The sequence below is a fragment of the Panthera uncia genome, chromosome D2, assembly GCF_023721935.1.
Source record: "Panthera uncia isolate 11264 chromosome D2, Puncia_PCG_1.0, whole genome shotgun sequence".
Taxonomy (NCBI): domain Eukaryota; kingdom Metazoa; phylum Chordata; class Mammalia; order Carnivora; family Felidae; genus Panthera; species Panthera uncia.
Genome location: NC_064818.1, coordinates 71580671 through 71602556, shown reverse-complemented (window position 1 = coordinate 71602556; position 21886 = coordinate 71580671). Strand labels below are relative to the sequence as shown.

General features: G+C 39.5%; 1 protein-coding gene across 1 annotated transcript in view; it reads left to right on the top strand.

The window, feature by feature from the left end:
- Positions 1-21886, top strand: part of PDZD8 (PDZ domain containing 8) — a 76655-nt gene that overhangs the window by 18440 nt on the left and 36329 nt on the right. The window contains exons 2-3 of the mRNA XM_049646506.1: positions 6876-7001; positions 21016-21118. Coding sequence (XP_049502463.1) covers positions 6876-7001; positions 21016-21118 — 229 coding nt within the window. The remainder of the gene's footprint in view (positions 1-6875; positions 7002-21015; positions 21119-21886) is intronic.

Here is a 21886-nt window from a genome sequence, read left to right as displayed (position 1 = left end):
AACGTCAGACACTGTTGATTGACGTCCTTCTGAGGTAGGTGAGGATTTAGCTAGGTGATGGCCTCTTGCATCTTCCCTCCTGCCTTTTCCTGATCTAGCTCTATCACTGTTTGCAGTTCATGCATTGAACTGCATCCTTCTTTGTACATAATCAATAACATTTATGTTCTGTTCAGAGTTCCCTTCCTTGACCGGTCTATGTATTTACGTTGTTACTACGTCTGCATAATTTTCCTTTATTGTACAGCTACCTAATATGCAGCTTTATGTTTCCTTCTCTGTGTTCCAATTTCAAACTCTTGGTGCAACATTCAAAACAATGTCCCCACAGTCAAGTTTGAATTTTTTTAACTGAAAAATTAACCTCTCCCTTCTCGTTCCTTCTGCCTATCTTATTCATTCCCCTCATTTCCTAGAGATCTCCTCGGAGCCTTCATCACCCATTTCAAACCAGGCTTGTCTCTTGGCTTGCCACACACCTGTCATCTGGGTTTAGGAGATCATTGCTTTCTGGACTTGGATCGACTCTTTCCCGGATCGCTTCTTTCTTGGTTTATGCCCTCATTTTGCTGGCATTTATTTTCATGTAACTTTTTAATAAAGGATGCAGTCTCCAGCAGTCTCTTTGTTTTCTTCTGTACCTGTTTCCTTATCTGTGTGAAATGCAGAAGTGATTTGCAGACTGTGCTTCCCCGTGTTACTTTGTGGATCAAGCACAGTAATATACGTGAAACCGTGAGCGTCCTTGCTGGGTACCTTCAGGCCAGGTTTAGTGTGTTATTCCAGCAGAAAACTGGGTGGAATCAGATCAACCTCAGGGACCACAGACCAGGCTCTGGAGTTAACATTTGCATTCTGTTGTGGACTGAATTGTTTCCCCCAGAATTGGTATGTGGAAGCCCTAACCTACTCAGCGCAACGGTATTTGAGGTGGGGCCCTTAAGGAGGTAATTAAGGTCCTTAAGTGAAGTCATAAGGATGGAACTCTAATCCAGTAGGACCAGTGTCTTTATAAGAAAAGGAATGAACATCAGGAGTGGGTGTGCAGACAGAAAAGCCATGAGAGATTACAGCAAGAAGGTGCCTGTCTGCAAGCCAAGGAGAGAGGCTCACTAGAAACCAAACCTCCTGTCGCCTTAGTGGTGGACTTCAGCCTCCAGAACTAGGAGAAAATACATTTCTGTTTTTAAGCCACCCAGTGTGTGGTATTCTGTTTTGGCAGCCCTAGCAGGCTAATGCCGGTTTTGCCTTCAGTGTGTAGGATTTATGAGGCCTCTATGACTGTTGCTTTATGTACAGTGTGCTAATGCCTTGTTTGGGGGCTGTCGTAAGTATTAGGTGAGCCAATAAATGCTTTGAGTCAGTACCTGATATAGTAACTATTTAATAAATCTTTGTTTTTCGTAAGCCTTAAAAGTGGCTGTAAGGTTTTTTAACAGAGGTGTGTCGTTTATGGTTTTATTTCTTATTTAAACACCAAACATTTACATATCAAAGCAATGACAAAAGAAATTATTTCTGGGTAAACTGGGTTGGGACTTTTCTTTTTTCTTTTTTTAATTTTTTGTTTTATGTTTGTTCAGTTTTGAAAGACAGAGACAGAGCACAAGCAGGGGTGGGGCAGAGAGAGAGGGGGACACAGAATCTGAAGCAGGCTCCAGGCTCCGAGCTGTCAGCACAGAGCCCGACACGGGGCTCGAACTCACAAACCACGAGATCATGACCTGAGCCGAAGTCGGACATTCGACCGACTGAGCCACCCAGGCGCCTCCTGGGTTGGGATTTTTCTTAACAGCTTTATTCAGATATAATTCGTATTCCATAAACTTACGTTTTTAAAGCTTACATTCCAGTGACTTTTAGTATATTCACAGATATGTACGACCATCACCACAGTCCATTTTAGAAGTTTTATCACCACAAAAAAGAAAACCCCGTACCCTTCAGCTATCCTTCTCCTAACCCCCCTACCACCCCAACCCTAAATATGAATGTACTTTCTGCCTCTATAGATTTCCCTATTTTGGATTTTTATATGAATGGAATCATATAATTTGTGGCTTTGGGGCTTACTGGCTGCCTCTGTTCTTTCTTTGGTTCTTCCATTCCCCTCTTTCTTTCCTCCTCTCTTCTCTCTCTCCCTTCCTTTGGCACTCCCATTATGTGTGTTGGTGTGCTTAATGGTCTCCTAGATTTCTCTAAGACTCAGTTCATTGTTTGTTGTTATTTTTCCTGGCTGTTCTTTGGCTTGTGTAACTTCTGTTGCTCTATCTTCAGATTCATTAAGTCTTTTCTTCTGTCGGTTCATATTTATGGTTGAGAACCCTTTTGGTGGTGAAATCTTTTTCTTTTTCTTTCTTTTTTTTCTTTTCCTTTTTTTTTCCTTTTTTTTCTTTTAGTGAGAGAGCACAAATCTCAAGCAGGCTCCATGCTGTAGGGTTCCATCCCACAGCCCTTGGTTGGGATCATGACCAGAGCCAAAATCAAGAGTCAGATGCTCGACCAACTAGGCCACCCGGGTTTAGTGCGTTATTCCCGCAGAAAACTGGGTGGTAATCAAATCAACCTCAGGGACTACAGACCAGGCTCTGCAGTTACATTTCAGGTGCCCTGAAATTTTTTATTTCCATTTTTAGTTTTCAACCCCAGAATTCCCACTTGGTTCTTTTTTTTTTTTTTTTTTTTTTTAATTTTTTTTCAACGTTTTTTTTTTTATTTATTTTTGGGACAGAGAGAGAGACAGAGCATGAACGGGGGAGGGGCAGAGAGAGAGGGAGACACAGAATCGGAAACAGGCTCCAGGCTCCGAGCCATCTGCCCAGAGCCTGACGCGGGGCTCGAACTCACGGACCGCGAGATCGTGACCTGGCTGAAGTCGGACGCTCAACCGACTGCGCCACCCAGGCGCCCCTCCCACTTGGTTCTTTTTTTAATGTAACTCCTGTATTTTTTATTGATAGTCTCTAGTTGATGTGACATTGTCATAATACCTCCCTTTACTGCTTTAATCATGCTGTTAAAAATGTTTTGTGAACATATTTCTCATGGCTCTTTTGAAGTCTTTCTCTGTTCAGTCCAGCACCTGGTCATTCTTCCTGGCGGTTTGTGTTGCCTGTTCTGCTTCAGGGGTCATGCTTTCTCGATTCTTTGCAAGCTTCACAATTTTGGTTGGAAATCAGATATTTAGATAATCTCTTGTAGCAGCTTTGAGCACCGGTCCCCCTCTCCCAGGGCTTATTATTTATTTGTTTTTTAGTGATTGCCTGGGTTCTTTTAGTGCCATCTACCCCTCACCCTATCGTTTTCAACAGTGCCCCGGGGGCGTATATTGTTCCACCAACGAATCCAGTCAAATTGTGGCTTCTTTCAAGGAATAATTTTTGAGGTCAGCGTTTGGTACTTGTTGTGACCTCAGGAGAGATCCTCCCCCCGTCTTATTTCCTGTGACCAGGGCAGCCTTTATTTAGGCTGCATCTTCGTTAAATCCATGAATCTCCCGGCTGCCTTTCGTCACCACCTCCCTCGTTCTTGAGAGCACACGTAGGGTTTGGGCTTCTCCATATTCTTTGGTGTATGAAGTTAGCGCCTCGGGAAGAGGTTAGGAGCTTTTTTAAAGCCTGCCTTTCCCTTTCCTACCCCTTAGCAAAATCTTTTGAGCCAGGGCTCTGGAGCTGGGGACAACGGCCGGCTTCTCCGTGAGTGAGTGCCACTCCCACTCCAGAAGCTGGGTGCGAGGGGGCTCAGGGGTGGCAGCAGCCTGGCCCCTCTGGGCACAGAACCGTTGGGTCCTGGGGCAGAGCGAGGACGATGAGGGCTCCGGTGTGCTCCGTGCCCAGGGTGAAGTCTCCGGCCCACAGATCGGGGCCTTTCAAGGAAGGGAGCTCCCATCTCTCCACTGGCCTGGTGCTTAGCCTCAGTGCTGGGCAGCGAGGGGCTGGATGAGAAACACTGCCGCCCTCCTCTGTCTCTGTCTCTGTCTCTCTCTCTCTTTCTCCCCCCCCCCCCCCCCCCCCCCCCCCCGGGAGAAAGGCCTCGGGAGTGGAGGTGAGACCGCCATGTGCCCGGCTGCAAGCGGTCTGGAGGTCTGGAGACGAATCTCTTCCTTGCTCAGCCTGCTGGGGTGGGGGTGGGGGGCCCGTCTTGGTTTAGACACCACACACTCTCACTTTTCTTAACCAAATTTTCTAGTCAAGAAAATTGATGAATAGAAGTTCTTCCCTTTGCTGTTTACCATTAGGGCCATTTCCGAGGCTTGAAGTGTTTTGTTTCTGTGTCTATGTTAATGACTTGCATCAGTTTATTGCAGAGTGGGTCAGTGGATCTCTTTTGCTATCATTTTATTTTTTAAATTTAATTAATTTAATGTAATGTTTGAGAGAGAGCGTGTGTGTGCGCACAAGCAGGGAAGGGGCAGAAGGAGAGGGAGGGAGAATCTTAAGCAGGCTCTGGTGGGGGGTGGGGTGGGGGGTGGGTTTGATCTCATGACTGACGCTGAGTGAGATCACCACCTGACTGGAAATCAAGAGGCCAGTGCTTAACCGACTGAGCCACCCAGGCCCCCCCGGGTGCTGTCATTTTAGAAGTTGATCTTTCTGGGTTGGTTTTTTAAGGCTTCTACAGGAGGAAGTACAGGTAGCTTGTTCAGGGAACTTGAGTGAGAAAACAGTGACATGTTTGATGGGCTAACACAAGAAAGGCTAATGAATCCTGAGGAAGGATAGTGCGGTCGGATGGGAAGATAAAACTAAGGGGTAGAAGTAGCCTGCTTTGCTGTTTGGATTTCTTTATTGGTTTGAGATACTTAAAGGCTTAGACTTCAAATTTTTGAAAACAGTGTCCTTAGAGAATGCAAATGTGTGGATTCTGTTTATTAGCTTGGTGAACAAATAGCTTTATCCCAGTGTTTAGTGTATTATTTTTAAATGGAATACATTTTTTCTGATTTTAATGTCCTTTTGTGCATAAACACTTTTAGCAAATGCTGCTAGAAGCATTAATAAACCAAATTAGATTTTATTCCATAGAACATTGAAGTCACACACCTGTGGGAAAATATTCTTGCTGAATTGTAAGTTTATACATGACAAGAAAAGTTGATTCATAGAGCAGCTTTGATTTAGCTGCGTTATTATATTCAAAGTTGGTTGTGTATATAGCATAGTGATCTTTGTAATGTTTCACAGAGTGACAGTCACATGTTCTACAGGAGCCATGAGGCGTGTATGTTAAAAGCACTCCGCTACAACATTGTATTAGCATGACGAATTTAGTTCCTAATTTTTTTTTCCTATCAAAAATTTGGTGCGAGTTTGAACCAAATGACTTCAGATGCAAATTGAGGAGCTGAAGAGGACTTTCTGTTTCCCATCTAGTTCAGAAGCAGGAGAAAAGCTCAGGACATTGTTTGTGTATCTATCTGTCCCTAAAAAGATTTTCCTTTAATCCTGTTCACGGGGAAGCCATAAAACAGTGTTTCTCCCCCTATGTCAATATCTTCCCGTATGAACTATAGTAGGCTATTATTTTCTAAATGTTTATTTCATTTTTAGCATTGGATTTTTATAAATAAGCTCAACACATATTTGAGTCTTGATGGTGTGCATGAAGGGTACAAACAGTCGTGAGCGTGTCACATTTGAGATTTCAAAGCATAAATGCACAGCAATTTAAGTGACTGCAAAATAAAGAGTGAAAGCAGTGTGTGTGCTCTGCTGTGATCTAGGACCTAAAGCCGATTATGGAAAGTGTTTAGGATTTGTCTAGGCTTGCAGAAGTAGGGAAAACATCCAGTTGGTTCGAAAGACCTGAGAGCTGGAATATGCATGGTATCTTCTGGGTACTTGAGGTGACTACACTTCCTAGAAAAGAAGGTTTCTAATAGCAAAAAATGCCACTGGGAAAATAAATTGTGGTGGACCCTGCATGTGAGAAACCAAGGACTTTTGACTGTCTTTTTTGTGTGGGGTTAGTGAGAAGCACTGAAGTTTGAAGCAGACAAATGCTGGGTCCAGTAACAGTATATAAGGGGAATTGAAAACTATACGCTCCCGAGCCCAATTTTCTCTCATTTTCTTTGTCCTTTGCTTTAATGGAGGAGTATGAATTGTGTTTCAAATTAAAGATTTTAAAGGCTACAGTTCATAACTCAGCACAAGCTTCTCCGTGAAAACCAAAGTGTTAAACAATAAGCACATAGGACAAGCCTGAATTATTCATAGGTAACCGAAGTGTTATGTAATTTGGGCTTTGATGGAATCATACTAGCTTGAATCCTGGTACTGCCACCCACCATGTGACATTGAACAAATCCTTTAACCTGTGAGGCTCGCTGTTCTCATCTGGGGAGGGAAGCTAGTCTATCAGCCCTCTCAGTATTGTGAGCTTGGAAAGCTTTAGCACACTGTCTGGCAAATAGTAAACGATTCTGATGCTATCCTTGCCGTCACTGATTGTTGTTGATGTCATTGTGATGAGTAATCGTTATCATGTGCTAATTACTATCAATTGTATTCTTTCCATGAAAAATGCATTCTGAATTTTGATCTTGTACTGTAGGGACACTTCCATCTAGTCCAGAAAGAATCGCTCTCCTGCCCCACCCAAGTTTCAGGGCCTAATGGGGATCTTCAGATTTTCTTGTTCTTTTTTCTAAGTGTCCTGCCTTGTCACCGAGAGCATGCCAAAAACCCAGGGGGGTCTGGGTGCCACAGAGAAGGTATCATCTGCTGCCAGTTGAGTGTGATAAGCTTTGGATTTATGGGGCACGTGCAGTTTAGGTTTTTGTTTTGTGTTGTTTTCCTACAGATAGGTTTTGTTATGCGTTAAGCTGTGGTGTTTCTTGTTCAAAAATTTAGACTTATCTTTACTTTTCTCAGGTTTAAGCCGTTTTTTCCATTCCAAACCTTGCAAGGATTTGAAGAAGATGAAGAAGAACATATCCATATACAACAGTGGGCACTTACCGAAGGCCGTCTCAAAGTTACATTGTTAGAATGTAGCAGGTATGTTCTTTGTTCCCTCATTGCTACATTATGGGAAAGTGTGGTGAAAATTTATGCAAGCACATTTGTGTTTGTTCCCCCATTGTGTTCATTTATGTATGAACTGTAATTCTTTGACCATGAATTTCATAAAACTAGTGCTTTCCGCCTTGCAAAAAATTTAAACCATATTTTAGAAAGTATTCTAATGGAGAGGATCATTTATTCTTCAGTAAACTTTAGATGCTTGATGCTCTCTTGGCATATTTCTAACTTTCTATTGGAGAGTTGTTATATGTATCACATATATAGTAAATGTTACATAGTATAACATTTCTGAGATTTGTTTGTGATCATTGGAAATACCCTGAAAAGTTGCAAAACCAGACTTAGAAACCCCTGTGATTCTTAAAATTTTAGAGCTGAAAGGCATCTCAGAAATAATCTTGCCCAGCTTCCTTTTTTTACTTTCCCAGCCCCATAAGTCTTAGCTATGTTCATATCCTGCTTAAACTACTTACTACGCTAACATCCTTACTTTTTTCCTCATGCCGGTTACCTGTGTCACCACCAGAATGAGCTTTTTTTTTTTTTTTTTAAATTTTTTTTTTTTTAACGTTTATTTATTTTTGAGACAGAGAGAGACGGAGCATGAACAGGGGAGGGGCAGAGAGAGAGAGAGACACAGAATCTGAAACGGGCTCCAGGCTCTGAGCTGTCAGCACAGAGCCTGATGCAGGGCTCGAACTCACGGAACGCGAGATCATGACCTGAGCCGAAGTCGGACGCTTAACCCACTGAGCCACCCAGGCGCCCCTAGAATGAGCTTTTTAAAATGCAAATCTTCCTGTCACTTTTCTACTTAAAATTCTTTAAGGGCTTCCCTGTTACTCTTAGAATATAGACGCATATCCTCGCTATGGCCCACGTGCCCCTCTTGCCTCTCTAGCTTCTTTTTCCTCCCAGCCCCTCACTCCTAGTGCCTCAGCCACACAGGCCTTTCTCAGGAAAGAGTTTGGCAAACGTTTTCTCTCAAGGGCCACATAGTAAATAGTTTAGGCTTTATGATTCACATGGTCTGTGTGGCATCTACTCAGCTCGGCCTTGTAATATGAAAGCAATCATAGATAACAGGTAAACGGATGGACGTGGTATGGCTGTGTCTCCATAAAGGTCTACAGAGGAATTTCATAATTTTCATGTATCATGACCTACTCCTCTTTTGATTTTTTTTTTTTTCCAATCATTTAAAAATGTAAAAACCGTTGGTAGTTTATAGGCAACACGAAAACAAGCAGGGGGCTGGATTTGGCCCATGGATCATAGTTCACTATTCCCTGCCATAGATATTTTAAAGAACCAAGCTTCTTGTGTTCACAGCCCACTCTATTCCAGGCCGATGGCCTTACCCCATGTTCTGCTCCCGGAAACCAGTCTTCCTTGCTGCATTTCTGTGACACTTGTTTGTACCACTTATTGGGTACTTATCACTTCTATTTTTATTTCCAGCCCATAATAAAAACAAGTGCCTGAGTACACAGTTCTGTTTTGTACCCAGTGTATTTGTGTCCTTGCTGATAGGTTAATTTTTAATATACTGGTAATATGCTAAACTTTGTTTTGTTTTACCTTGGAGTGATTCAGTATTGTACGTCATTATGTCAGAAAGTCTGGTTGCAGAGGATTTTTTTTAATCATAGAAGGACTAAATATGCTGTAGGTTTTATAAAAGGGACTGCATCGTGTGGTAAAATGACACATACATAAAAACACAGCTCTGCACAAGTCTGAGTTTTAAGTGGCTAAACTAGTATGGTATAGTAAGCGTGAATATTAAATACCTAATTAAGATTTGGGCTTCTTCTACTAACGTCTGGAAGGACATTTTTCAAGTGGTCTGTGTCTAAGGAAGTTTTGGCCTGATGTTCCTTGTTTTCTTTCAGTGAATTTTCTTGTACATTTACATTTCTTATAGATTCAGAATCATAACATTGGATTACTTTTTCCAAAATAATCATAGCAACTTTCAAACATTTGAAGAGCAGTTTTGGACAAAATTTCGTGCTTCTCCTGTATCTACCTACTCATCTACCCATCCCCAGACCTGCAAAGATAGCCTTGAAGAAGATTTATTATTCATTTATTCAACATACGTTTGTTTAATATGATGTAGAGGAGGTGTAATAAAGAGATACTGTGCTAGGAATTTTTACGTATATATTTATTTTTAAAGTTTGTTTTGAGAGAGACAGTGCAAGCCAAGGAGGGGCAGACAGAGTCCTGTAAATTCTCTTTTTTAATGTTTTTATTGTTGAGAGAGAGAGAGGGCACGTGCCTGCGTGCGGGGGGCGGGCAGAAAGAAACGGAGAGAGAGAATCCCTGACACGGGATTCGAACTCACAAACCAGGAGATTAAGACCTGAGCTGAAATCAGGAGCCTGATACTTAACTGACTGAGCCACCCTGGCACCCCTGAATTTTATTACTTTAAAAGTTTTAGGTCTCACACTGTAAAGGGAAGTTCTTTTCAGATTATCTGAAATATAGTTTTGAATTTCCCAGGTAAAACGTTGGGGGCAGAAACACAACTTTGTAAAAATTGGTTCTAACACTTTTTGTCAGAGTTTAAAAAAAAACAGTCATTCTGAATTTTTTTTGCACTAACGCTGACTTTCAAACCACAGATGAACTAAATTGCTGTATTCGTGGCACTATTAGAAGACTAAATTATTTCCACTTAGTGTTGCAGTCATATTACGATTTTTTTAGGTTTATAATTTATTTTATAAATTCCATCTTAAAGGATTTGAGATACTTTGCAAACAAAATATAGGCCCATGTGCATTTAAATAGAAGATAAATTATATCTAAAACAACCGTATAGAGAAGAAAAGCTCAGGTTTCCGGCAGCAAAGGAAACTTGATGGACTACTTAGCTCTTATTTCGTGGTATACTGTGCGTGCTTTTCGGGGGAAAAGAAATTCTGGCACTCAAGTCTAGAGGGATTTGTCATATACATCTTTGTGTTAAGACAATGATGTAATGGATACATTTTCTTTTCTTTGGCTGGTTTTATCAACCAGTTAGTCACATTTTAAATAAACTAAGATTATAGTTGGTGAAGGCAAAACTAGGAAGTTTTGTTGTGTGAGAGCTCTGTACTCCAAAGTAGTATACTTAGGATAACCTGTCCCTAATTATAGATCGAAGGAGATTCTAATTAAGGTCAGTTCTTCCCTGAGTCACACTGTTCTAAAGTCTGTGTTTTGTCAGCAGCTTCTAAAGTGTTGTTTTGGTTTACTGGCTTCCAAAAATACATCATTTAAAATTTTTTCAAGTGTTAACACAAAGAAAACCACAGCAGTTGACATTCTGCTCTATACCAAGAGTCTTCCCTTATTTCCCAATTAACTATTACCAGCATGGATTCATGGATTCCTATCTCTTTCTTTACTGTCCTTCATTATTTTGGTGCTTAAATTGTCCTCTGTGGCCTCTAGGAGCCCCTCAGACTGACTGCTGTATGCTGCCTATGACATAATCCTGTCTTTTTTCTTCTTCCTCTTCTTTTTTTTTAAGGCCTTTATCACTTTGTGGTATAACAGCTCTTCTAGGTTCATTTTGTTTCTTCTCTGTCACAGTCCTGGAATCAGCTGTTTTTCCCAAGAGCCCTAGTTTCTTTTAGTAGAAAATGATAACTAAAAAATCAAGATCTGGGTGTTGGATGTATTCATTGCTACTCATATATAACCAGAAGCCCGTTTAGCAGACAGTTAGGAAATACATATGTGTGCAGACACTTACACGTATATAATACATACAACACATACATAATTTAGAAATCATGAATTCACCCAATTCTAGTACTTCCAATTCCGGTTCATTCTCACAGGGCTTTCCTTGTATTAGTTCTTACCCCTTTCGTATTTTTGTCCCTTGAGCCCTGGCTCCCAATAACATCAACAATTTACTCATTTGCTTAATTCTTTAATACATCTCAGATAGTTTCAGAATTGCTTTGTCCATACAAATAGAGAAAACATACTTACGAAAAATAATTCAGCATTTATTTGCAGTTCTCCCCTACTTTACCCAAGGTTAAGGGCATCTGGTCGAGTACTGTATTCATAAATTAGGTTAGTTTTCCCCCTTCAATGTGTTATGTTATTCATTTGAAATATGGTTGGGCTTATTTTGTTGTTGTTGTTTGCTTTCGGTTTCAGTCTCCCTCCCTCACACCGCTGCCTTTCCATCCTTATTGATTCTTATTTTAATATGTATAGCATTCACATGCTTCCAAAATTCAAAACTATACAAAAACATATACAGATAGTCCTTACTCAGCATGGAACTGTGTTAACCAAAACCTTGCATATCAGAACAGTGGAAAGTGGGGACACTGTTCTCACATGCAGTAACTCAAAGTAAGGACTGCCTGTATGTATAGTCATTCAGATCTTCTGTATCTTTCCTGATTTTTTTGGTCTAGTTCTATCAATTACTGAGTGAAAAGTGTATTTAAATTTTCAACCATGACTATGAATTTCTCTCTTTTTTGTAGTTTCATTATTACATGCATGTGTCTTCTTGATATATGGACCCTTTTACCATTGTGAAGGGCCCCTTTTTGTCTCACAGTATTTCTTGTCTTGATACTTACTTTGTTTAATATTGATAAAGCTGCTACAGTTTTCTTATGTTTATTGTTTGCATGGTTTCTATGTTTTTTTCAATAACCTTTTACTTTAAGTCTTTCTGTGTCTTTATATTTAAATATATATTACAAACGGTTCTTTTATGTGTAGTCTGACCATCTCTGCCTTTTCTTTGGAGTATTTAGTTCATTTATGCTTAATGTAATTATTAAGTTGTATTTCGGTCTGTCGTTTTGTCCTTTAGTTTTTCTCTCATCTGTTGGTTTGGTTTGTTTCTTTTGGCTTTTTGTTTTTTTGGCTTTTTTTGCTCCTCTGCCCCTTCTTTCTATTTTTCCTGTTTTATGAATCACATATTTTTAGAATTTAGACTTGACGCAGACCTTCAATTGTCAAAAAACACAGTATCTATAGAAAGCACAATAAAGTGAAGCATTATTATGAAAGGAGATATGCTTGTATTAGGGGAGGCAGCTTCAAGGTGACATTTTGATGTCCATGTTGTATAGTAAAATGTTTAGTTCTTCTGTAGAGAAGGCTGTTAACATTATGGAATTTGAAATTCAGTCTGTTTGAGAAGTTACAACCACAAAGTATTTCTAGCTTGCATTGATTGTCAACCTTTTCATTTAGGTTAGTATTGTTTGATTCTGTTCACTTGGTTATTTTTCACTCTAGTGTTAACTGGTTTTTGTTTGTTTTAATTTTTTAATATTTATTTATATTTGAGAGAGAAAGAGCATGTGAGTGGGGAAGGGGCAGAGAGACAGAGACAAAATCTGAAGTAGGCTCCAGGGTCTGAACTGCCAGCTGTCAGCACAGAGCCTGATGTGGGGCTCGAACTCATGAGCAGTGAGATCATGACCTGAGCCACCCAGGTACGCCAAGTGTTAAAACTGTTTTTTGTTTTTTGGTTTTTTAAAATCTTTCTAGGGCGGCTGGGTGGCTTAGTCAGTTAAGCTTCCGACCTTGGCTCAGGTCATGATCTCATGGTTTGTGGATTCGAGCCTCGTGTCAGGCTCTGTGCTGACAGCTCAGAGTCTGTAGCCTGCTTTGGATTCTGTCTGTCTGTCTGTCTCTCTCTCTCTCTCTCTCTCTCTGCCCCGCTCATGCTCTCTCTTTCTCTCTCTCAAAATAAAGATTGTCTCTTAAAAAATCTTTCTGAAACAAATAAGGCTAAGTATTAACTTTTTATTTCCTGAGTAGTTGATAAATGGGTGTTGTTATATTATCTGCATTTACTTGTTTGACATTTTATCTCTTTTAAAAAGGGAAAATGTATAGCTAAATTTGAAGATACTTTTTGGAACATGACTCTGCAAATACTTATATTATTAATAGTATTTATTATGTGTAATATATAATATATAGTAGGCACTTTGCATTCATTATTTCCAACCCTCGGATATCTTTACAGGATTACTATTATTCTATCTACTTTCTAGATGATTAAGATCTATAGGTTACTTGCCCATCACATCCTGGCTAGAATTGGAATCTAAGTTTGTCTGACTCCAAAATCCCTCATTCTTTCTATTTTCTTTGTAACTTAAAAAAAAAAAAAAAATCTTACCAAGGAAAACTGGTTCTGAAATTCTTCATGTTATGTTAGAAGTATACAAAGTTTGGATTTGAGGGCAAGTCATTATTTTTTAAATGTTACCTTTTCAAGAAGATGTTGGGACAGAATTGTGTACTAATAATGAAGTATCATTTAGATGAAGGCTGAAATCTTTTCCTTCATGGGAGGAGAGATCAGAAGAAATTAGCTCAAATATGAGAATTTAAATTTGTGTAAGTGGCTGTTGAAAAATGGAAAGAATTTCTTGGAACTGTCGCTGAATATGATTCCTAGAGGTCTTTAAAGCCTTATATGTCTATAACTATAAAGGTCTGTGAATTTGACATAACCCCACCAAATGAATCCGATTCCTACAGAGATCTTGAGACTGTCCCTGTATTTATTAGCCGCTAAAGTTCCTCTAGGGGGAAAAGAAAAAAAATCTTTTCTTAGTTTCTGTACATTTCTCTAGGGTAGAGTTCAATAATCCTCCCTATAATTAGGTTGCTTTTAACTAGAAGCAGACTTTCCAGAAGATTCCAGATTTGGAATTTATCTTTGAGATAAATTCCTGTGTTTCTTTTCTTCCCCCACCTCCTCTTCCCTAAGGTTATTGTGTCAGAAAATAGTACCGTTTCTTTTGTAACTGTATGTATTTGCTGCTGTTTCATACAGCAAACATAGCTATTTTATTTCCTCTGATGTCTGAATTATAAAGGAATTTAAGAAAATTAAATAGGAACTAGCTGACCTAAAACCAAAACTCTGGTTTAAAAGGCCAAACTCCAGAATGTTTTAAATGTGATGCTGGGTATGCTCTTTACTTATATATGATACCGTCAACAAAACTGAAGTGAACTGTAAAATGAACTGTGGTCAGAAAATAGAATTCAAAAGAAGATCATGAATTTGATTGAATTTTCCCTCTCTTTGTACCATTATGCCATAACTGTCAATCACTGCTTCTAGTGTTTTTTTATTTATAGAAAAATATTTTCCCCCTTTTTTCTGTCAAAATTTCTTGAATTCATTAATCTCACATTTATGTGGCCCAGACTTTCATTCACTCGCTGTGTGATCTCGGGTAAATTACCCAACTTCTCTGTGCCTCAGTTTTTTAATCTGTAAATTAGGGTAATAATAGTGCCTGTTTCATAGAGTAATTGTGAAAACTGAGTGAAATAATAAATGTAGAAGCTTTTAGCCCTGCCCTACAGTAATCGTGAGCTGCCACCACCGCTCCCAGTCCTTCTGTCGCTGCTGCCTTCACTTTGTGTCCACACTGGGGTGAATACAGAAAAGTGGGAAGTCCAGTGCCCAAACTCTTGAAACTTGAAATGCAGGTGGGGCTAACAGACAAATACATAAACAAGCCAACTGCACAAGGCTGTCTTACTTGAAAGGAGGCTTAGCGAATACGTACTATAGAGATTTAGTGCAAGGAGAAAGTATTTTGGAGCTGAAAGTGCTATGGAAAACTTCGTGGATAAGAGGTGTGTCTTCCAAGATGGGCAGACAGACCGGTGGTAGATTTGAGTAACAGCCAATATGATAATGTAGGCAGTTAGAAAAAGAGCCAATAAGACAAAAGTGAGAATTTGTAAAGTATTTTCAGGACCTGTCTGGGTGAAATACAGATGTTTACGTGAAAAATCAGAGCCAGGTTCGCTAGCAAAGTAAGTCCAAGGTAGTTATCCTTTAATCAGAGGGCAGTTACGGAAGGTGTCTGAAAGTGACATTAAGAAGTGCTGTGTTAAGAAGATTGCTGTTTATGAGGCAGATTGCAGAGAGAAAGAGGGAGGTTGAAGCCCCAGAGACTACGTAGTGTTCTAGGTCAAAGGTGATAAGGTACACACTTGAAAGGTCTGTATCTGTAGGGACAGAAAGAAAAGCACAAATAGAATAACTAGGACAGGGTTTCTTGAGTGGCCGAATATGTGGATTCGGGCGGGGGAGGCAAAGGACTGTTAGGATTATGGTATTATTGACTTTGATTTGGTCATCAAGTATTGATTATTTTTTGGACATCGGAGGTTATGAACAACAAGACATAGCTTCTGCCTTTCAGGACAAGTGGGAGTAATCGATGTGTTTGTTTCAGAGGGTAATGAATGCGACTTTATAGACCTTTAGCAGTAGGGCATGGTTAGATTTCCCTGTAGAAAAGTGTCCTGTAAACTTGGGGTTGTAGAAGCAAAACGGGAGAAGAACAAGGACTAGACATTAGATTTGGAAGTCTTTGTCACAGACAGGAGAGTTGAGTTCTAAGTAGGATGGTTTTGTGGGGAAGTGAGGAGGTAGTAAAGGCAGGTAAGCACATATAGGAGGAGGTCAGCTAAGTTTGATTCTTTTCGCAACCTGTGAGTTGATATTTGACTCCCTATCAGTGCAAGACTCTTTTCAAATTAAGCTTAATCATTTAAAAAAAAAGTGGGGGGGGGGTGCCTGGGTGGCTCAGTCAGTTAAGCGTCTGACTTCAGCTCAGGTCATGATCTCATGGTTTATGAGTTCGAGCCCCACATCAGGCTCTGTGCTGACAGCTCAGAGCCTGGAGCCTGCTGCAGATCCTCTGTCTCCCTCGCTCTCTGCCCCTCCCCCGCTCACGCTCTGTCTCTCTCTCTCTCTCTCTCTCTCTCAAAATTAATAAAACGTAAAAAAAAAAAAAATTAAAAAAAATTTTTGTTTTTCACTTTTGCTGTAAAAATGAGGTTCTTATAGAAGGGCACATTAGGAATTACTTTTCTTTTGGTCTTGAGTGCTGTAAATTCTCTTTTTTGATAGGTGGTGTTTGTGTTTATATTTAAAAATATTTTTTTAACGTTTATTTATTTTTGAGACAGAGAGGGACAGAGCAAGAACGGGGGAGGGTCAGAGAGAGGGAGACACAGAATCTGAAACAGGCTCCAGGTTCTGAGCCATCAGCCCAGAGCCCGACGCGGGGCTTGAAGTCACAGACCGCGAGATCGTGACCTGAGGTGAAGTCGGACGCTTAACCGACTGAGCCACCCAGGCGTCCCATGTGTTTATATTTAACATGAGGTTGCAGTATACCTTTGCCTTTAAAAAAAAATAAACATTTTGAACTTGGAAAGAGCTTTCATAGAGCTAATAATAGTTCTTTCAGGGGACAGAGGGGTCTAAAGGCAGTTTCCTTTGCCATTTTGTTCAGCAATATGGACTCTTCCTTCCCCCTTTCCAAGTAGTATAATAAAAAGTTTTTGTACCGTTTATTCCTTATTCAGCATCTGTTGAGTGTTCATTTGACTCAAAATATGTATTAGCCAGTGATTGTTACTACTTGTTTCTGGTGATTATATAATTTGAATGGAAAGCCTTTGTTTAACTCAAGATTGAATTGTGTATGCATAGGCATGTAGAATGAAAATTGTTTTAGTGTTTTTTAAATGTTCTGCTTAAACGAAAGCGAATGCTTTCTACATTCACCTAACTTGGCTGGTACTTGTGTTTCCAGTAATTTCCAGGAAAATTTCCAGGATTTCTAGGAAATCCTTCCTGGCATTGCTCCAGAAATTTACAAGTTTTTCCAAATCTCAGGAGATACCAGTCAAGAAATCAGGAAAATGGGGGAAAACGTTAAGCTTAACATTCAACATAGAGTCATTACAGATTGAAGGAATCCAGATTACACATCACAAGCAGGCACAGGCAACACTGATGTAGGAACTGTGTCCTGGGGACCAGATACGGAGCTTTAGGGAGGAAACATCATGGTCTAAGCAGTCGGTCTTGGGTGTAGCTTTTGCCTTGTCTTGTAACTGGGAGTGTTCTTGCAAACAAATATTAATAAATTTGTGTACATACTATACTTTATACAAACTAAGAAATAATATCTTTTTTGTTTCAAGAAATAACAAGTTTTCTAAACAAAATAAATCCTTAAATTGACAGTATGACATGTGTTCTGTTAACTTTTCTGGGAGAAACTAAAGTTACTTTGTTAGAGTACTTATGTTTGCTGGCTTTTTCCAATATTTGAATATTGACCATAGGCTACAGTTCTTTGTAAAGTGCTTTAATGGAATAAGACGTGAATGTAGGATGTTCTGACACAGAATCAGAAATTGATCTAAAATCAGGATTAATAAAAGCCGTATCCATTTCAATGGCAAAACCAGATTCTGGGCAATCAAAATATTTCCATTATTAAAAAGAGAAAGTTATCTGAAGCAAAATGTACCCTAACATCCAACCTGCAAGTGTTTTTGGAAGTACTTTTAACAGTTGGACCAGTTGACAGCAATGCAAAATGAAAGTTTTCTGTGCCTGGAATATTTGTCACAAAACAAAGATCAAGGTCATCAGGGCGATTTGGGTGCCTGAGTGGCTCAGTCAGCTAAGCATCCAGTTCTTGATCTCAGCTCAGGGTGTGATCTGGCAGTTTGTGAGTACGAGCCTCACAGCAGGCTCTGCACTGACAGCATGGCTGGAGCCTGCCTCCTGCTTTCTCTTTCCTTCTCTCTCCCTCAAAATAAGTGAATGAATGAATGAATGAATGAATGAATACCTTTAAAAAAAAACATTGTCAGGGCAGTTAATGCTTTGTGTACCTTCAAATGTCATTGTTAAGAAAAACTATTAAATGTTAAATATTTGTGGTACCTCAGTATTTGGAACGATTTTCATTTGGAATATATTTTGTTTCAAGGTACCCTTTTAATATTTTCTGTTCTTGAATATCAGGTAAAAATCATGCTTACATTTTATTGAAATACGTAATCTTGTCACAACATATTGACGCATAGTAATGATAAACCAAGTATTTATTACATCTTTTTGAAACAAATGTGTAAAACTTTTAGTGTAACCCTACCGATTTGCTATCGTTATGATCACACGTTATTCTTTTTTTCTTTAATCAGTTTTATTAAGACATAATTCACATACCATACGATCCATCCATGCAGGGTGTACGATTTGTTGTGTTCTAGTACATTCACAGGGTTGTGCAACCGTCATCATGATCCATGACCCGATTTTAGAATATTTTTGTCCCTCCTACAGAAACCCCATACACAGTAGGAGCCAGTCCCCGTTCCCCACTAGTCCTCCTCCCCCAGCCCCAAGTAACCACGAATTTACTTTGTCTCTTCATTTGCCTACTCCAAACATTCCATATAAATGTGGAATCATACAGTATATGGTCTTTTGTGACTGGCTTCATTCACGTAGCATCTTTTCAAGGTTCATGCGAATCGGAGCATGTATCATTACTTAATTTCCTCTTATTGCCAAATAATATTTCATTGTGTGTATATGCCACGTTTTATTTACCTCTCCTTAGTTGATGGGCCTGAAGGGTTGTTTTCATGGTTTGATTATTAAGAATGATGCTGCTGTGAACATACATGTTAAGTTTTTGTGTGAATGTCTGATTTCATTTCCCAGGAGTGGAATTATTGGGTCATATGTTAACTTTTTAAGGAGCTGACGAACTGTTTTTCAAAGTGGCTGCACCATTTTACATTCCCTCCAGCAAAGTATAAAGATTCATTTCTCTACATCCTCACCAGTACTCGTTGTCTCCTTTTTTTACTAGCCATCTAGTGAGTGCGAAGTGGCATTTCTCCGTGGCTGTGATTTGCATTTCCCTGGTGGCTAATGCTGTCGAGCCTATTTTCATGTGCTTATTGGCTCTTTGCATATCTTGTTTGGAGAAATGTCCAATTTTAAATTGGGTTATACTAGACCCATATGAGACACACAGTTTGCAGATATTTTCTCCCATTCTGTGAACTGTCTTCTCACTTACTTGGTCATGTCCTTTGAAGTACAAAAATTTTAATTTCATTGAAGTCCGATTTATCTTTTTTTTTTTTTTTCGGTACTTGTGCTTTTACTGTCCCATCTTAAGAAACCATTGTCCAAATCAAGGTCACAAAGATTTGTTTTTATGTTTTCTTCTCTTACATTTAAGTCCGTAACTCATTTTGAATTAATACGTTTTGTGTTATTTTTTTTTTAATGTTATAAAGGTGTTATGAAAAATACAAAAATAGGAAAAAAGTTCCGTGCTTTCAGGGATGGATTCTGAGAATTGCTTTATTGTTCCCGAATCCTGGAGACTAGTATCTTTTGGGAATTTGGGAGCATTAGCTGGTGCATAAGCCTTCTCTGCGTGACCAGAAAGGCCCGTAGGTAGTTTGCTCTTTTGAACAGATGGTGGCAGCAGAGCTGCTTTTTGTAAACTCCGTGTTTTATAATTATGAGTCTTCGTGATGTTTTTGGCAGTAGGTTGTCAAGCACCATTAAATATCCATTTAAGGTTAAAAACTATTCAAGTGTAGAGATTTCTTTTCCCACGAGTGTATTCGGACTTTTTAGTTTATGAGGCCGGTTTGTGAGGTATGGACATGATTTGCTCAAAGTCTCCAGCCTTAGGACACAATTTTCTCCTATTACTCTAATGTGAGTTTTTTGTAAGTTAATTGAAAAAAAATTTTTTAATCTTATTTTTGACACACACACACACACACACACACACACACAGAATCCGAATCAGGCTCCCAGCTCTGAGTTGTCAGCACAGAGCCCAACACGGGGCTTGAACTCACGAGCTGTGAGATCATGACCTGAGCTGAAGTCGGACACTTAACTCACTGAGCCACCCAGGTGCCCCTTTTTAAAGTTTATTGTAAGAGCGAGCACGTGCATGCACATGCATAAGCGGGGCAGGGGTGGAGGTGGGGAGTGGGGGAGAGAGATAGAAAGATAGGGAGGGAGGGAGAGAGAATGAATCCCAAGCAGGCTCCGCACTGCCAGCTCAGAGCCCAATGCAGGGCTCGATCTCACGACTGTGAGATCATGACCTGAGCCGAAATCAAGAGTCAGACACTCAACCAACCGAGTGCCCATCTAATGTGTTTTATCTACTTTTAAAAATGATTATCTCATTTCCACCCCCATGATCTTTGTGTAGACATAAAGTAACAGAGTAGCAGTCAAATGTTGATTAATTCTAAAGCTATTCTGAAGCTTACTCCTGAAACACATTGGCAGACTTATGTTCTGCCTTAGAAGATAGGTAATATGGAAGCTAGACATCTGGGTAATATTTTTTTCCTTTAGTGGTAAAACTGCTTTATGTCATCTCAAGATTGGACCTGAGATTTCCTTTTTAGATCTGAATATTAAACAGTAAAATTAGGCGATTCACTTATTCCTTGACAATTATTTTCAAGTTAATAGAAATAGCAAACACTTCATCGAACACTTACTGTTTGCTAGGTGCTGTACTGAATGCTTTGGCACGCGTTGTCTTCTTCTGTTCTCACGACAGCTCTAAGTGGTATTATTTTTGCCCTGAATTTTTCAGAGAAAGCGACGGGTTTTGAGAAGGTAAATAATTTGCCTAAAGTCATGTTAGTAGACGGAGAAGTGTGTGGGTATGTTCATAAGCAACTATGTTGTACTATTTTATGTGTGTGTAATTTTTACAGAGGTGGTATCGTACTATATGAGTCACTCCCTAACTTGTTTTTTAAATTCAACGGTCAGATTTGAAGGTCTGTAGCTTCTGCTACTATGTATAGATGTCTGGTCAGTTTGTTCACCTCGTGAATATCTGCGATTTTTCTGTCTGATCTAGCTGCTGAGAAAAGCTTGTCCTGAATTTCACCTAGTTTTAGCTTTACTTCCCTTTTCCACTAGAGGGTGCGCTAAGTGTTTGACTTAATTTTTTTTTCTGTTACCAAAATTATAAGTAGTAATGGAGTAACTTGCTACTTCTTGGTATAATCAGAAAGAAACTTTTATCTCATAGAACTGGTGTAATAGTCTCCTTGTTTTATTTTTATCCTGCAGGTTACTCATTTTTGGATCCTATGACAGAGAGGCAAATATTCACTGTACGCTTGAGTTGAGCAGTGGTGTCTGGGAAGAAAAACAGAGGAGTTCTATTAAGACGGTAAAGTGGATTTGCATAGTTTTACATCTTCATAAAGTTTGTGTTTTCTAAGTATGCTTTTAATAATGTTTCTCTGTCCCTAGACTTATTTTTGGTTATGTGCAAATAAGTATGAACAGCTCGTATTTGTCTTGTTGCAGTACACATCGGTGATAAAATGAATCACATAGAACTGTAGTACTCAGATCACTTGCTCGCATAAGAAACCTAGGCTCATTTTACTTCTAGAACTTTCAAACTGTTTCACAGGGATGGAATTAGAATCATTCTAAGCCTCTTAGCAGTAAATTTGGAGCATTCTTTCATTCAATAGATGCTCTATGAATGCTTACTTTCTACTAGGCACTGTGTGCCGAGGAAACAGTTCAAATTAAGAAAAGACCCTGTTTTGTGATGCTAATATGGGGTAGAGGTTTGGCAGGATGGTTAGAAGAGGGGAGAGGTGAACTACGTGTTTAGGATGGAGGTAGAAATGACAATAAATGGGTAGGCCGAAGACATGAACAAGGTAATTTCCAGAGATGGACAGATACCATGAAGAAAATGGGGTTGTGACAAAGGAGATTCTTTAGGGAAAACCTCTAAAAAGATGACACTGACACAGGATGTTCATTCAGACAGAATTTCAGATAAGCAGTGAATAATTTTTTGTTGTTGTTAAAAGTATTCCCCCGGTTTTTATATGCTAAATCTGACAGCCCGACACTGGAGATGGGGCCCGAATCATGAAGAGGAGCAAGCCACGTGGAGTTTGGGGGTTGAGGGAGT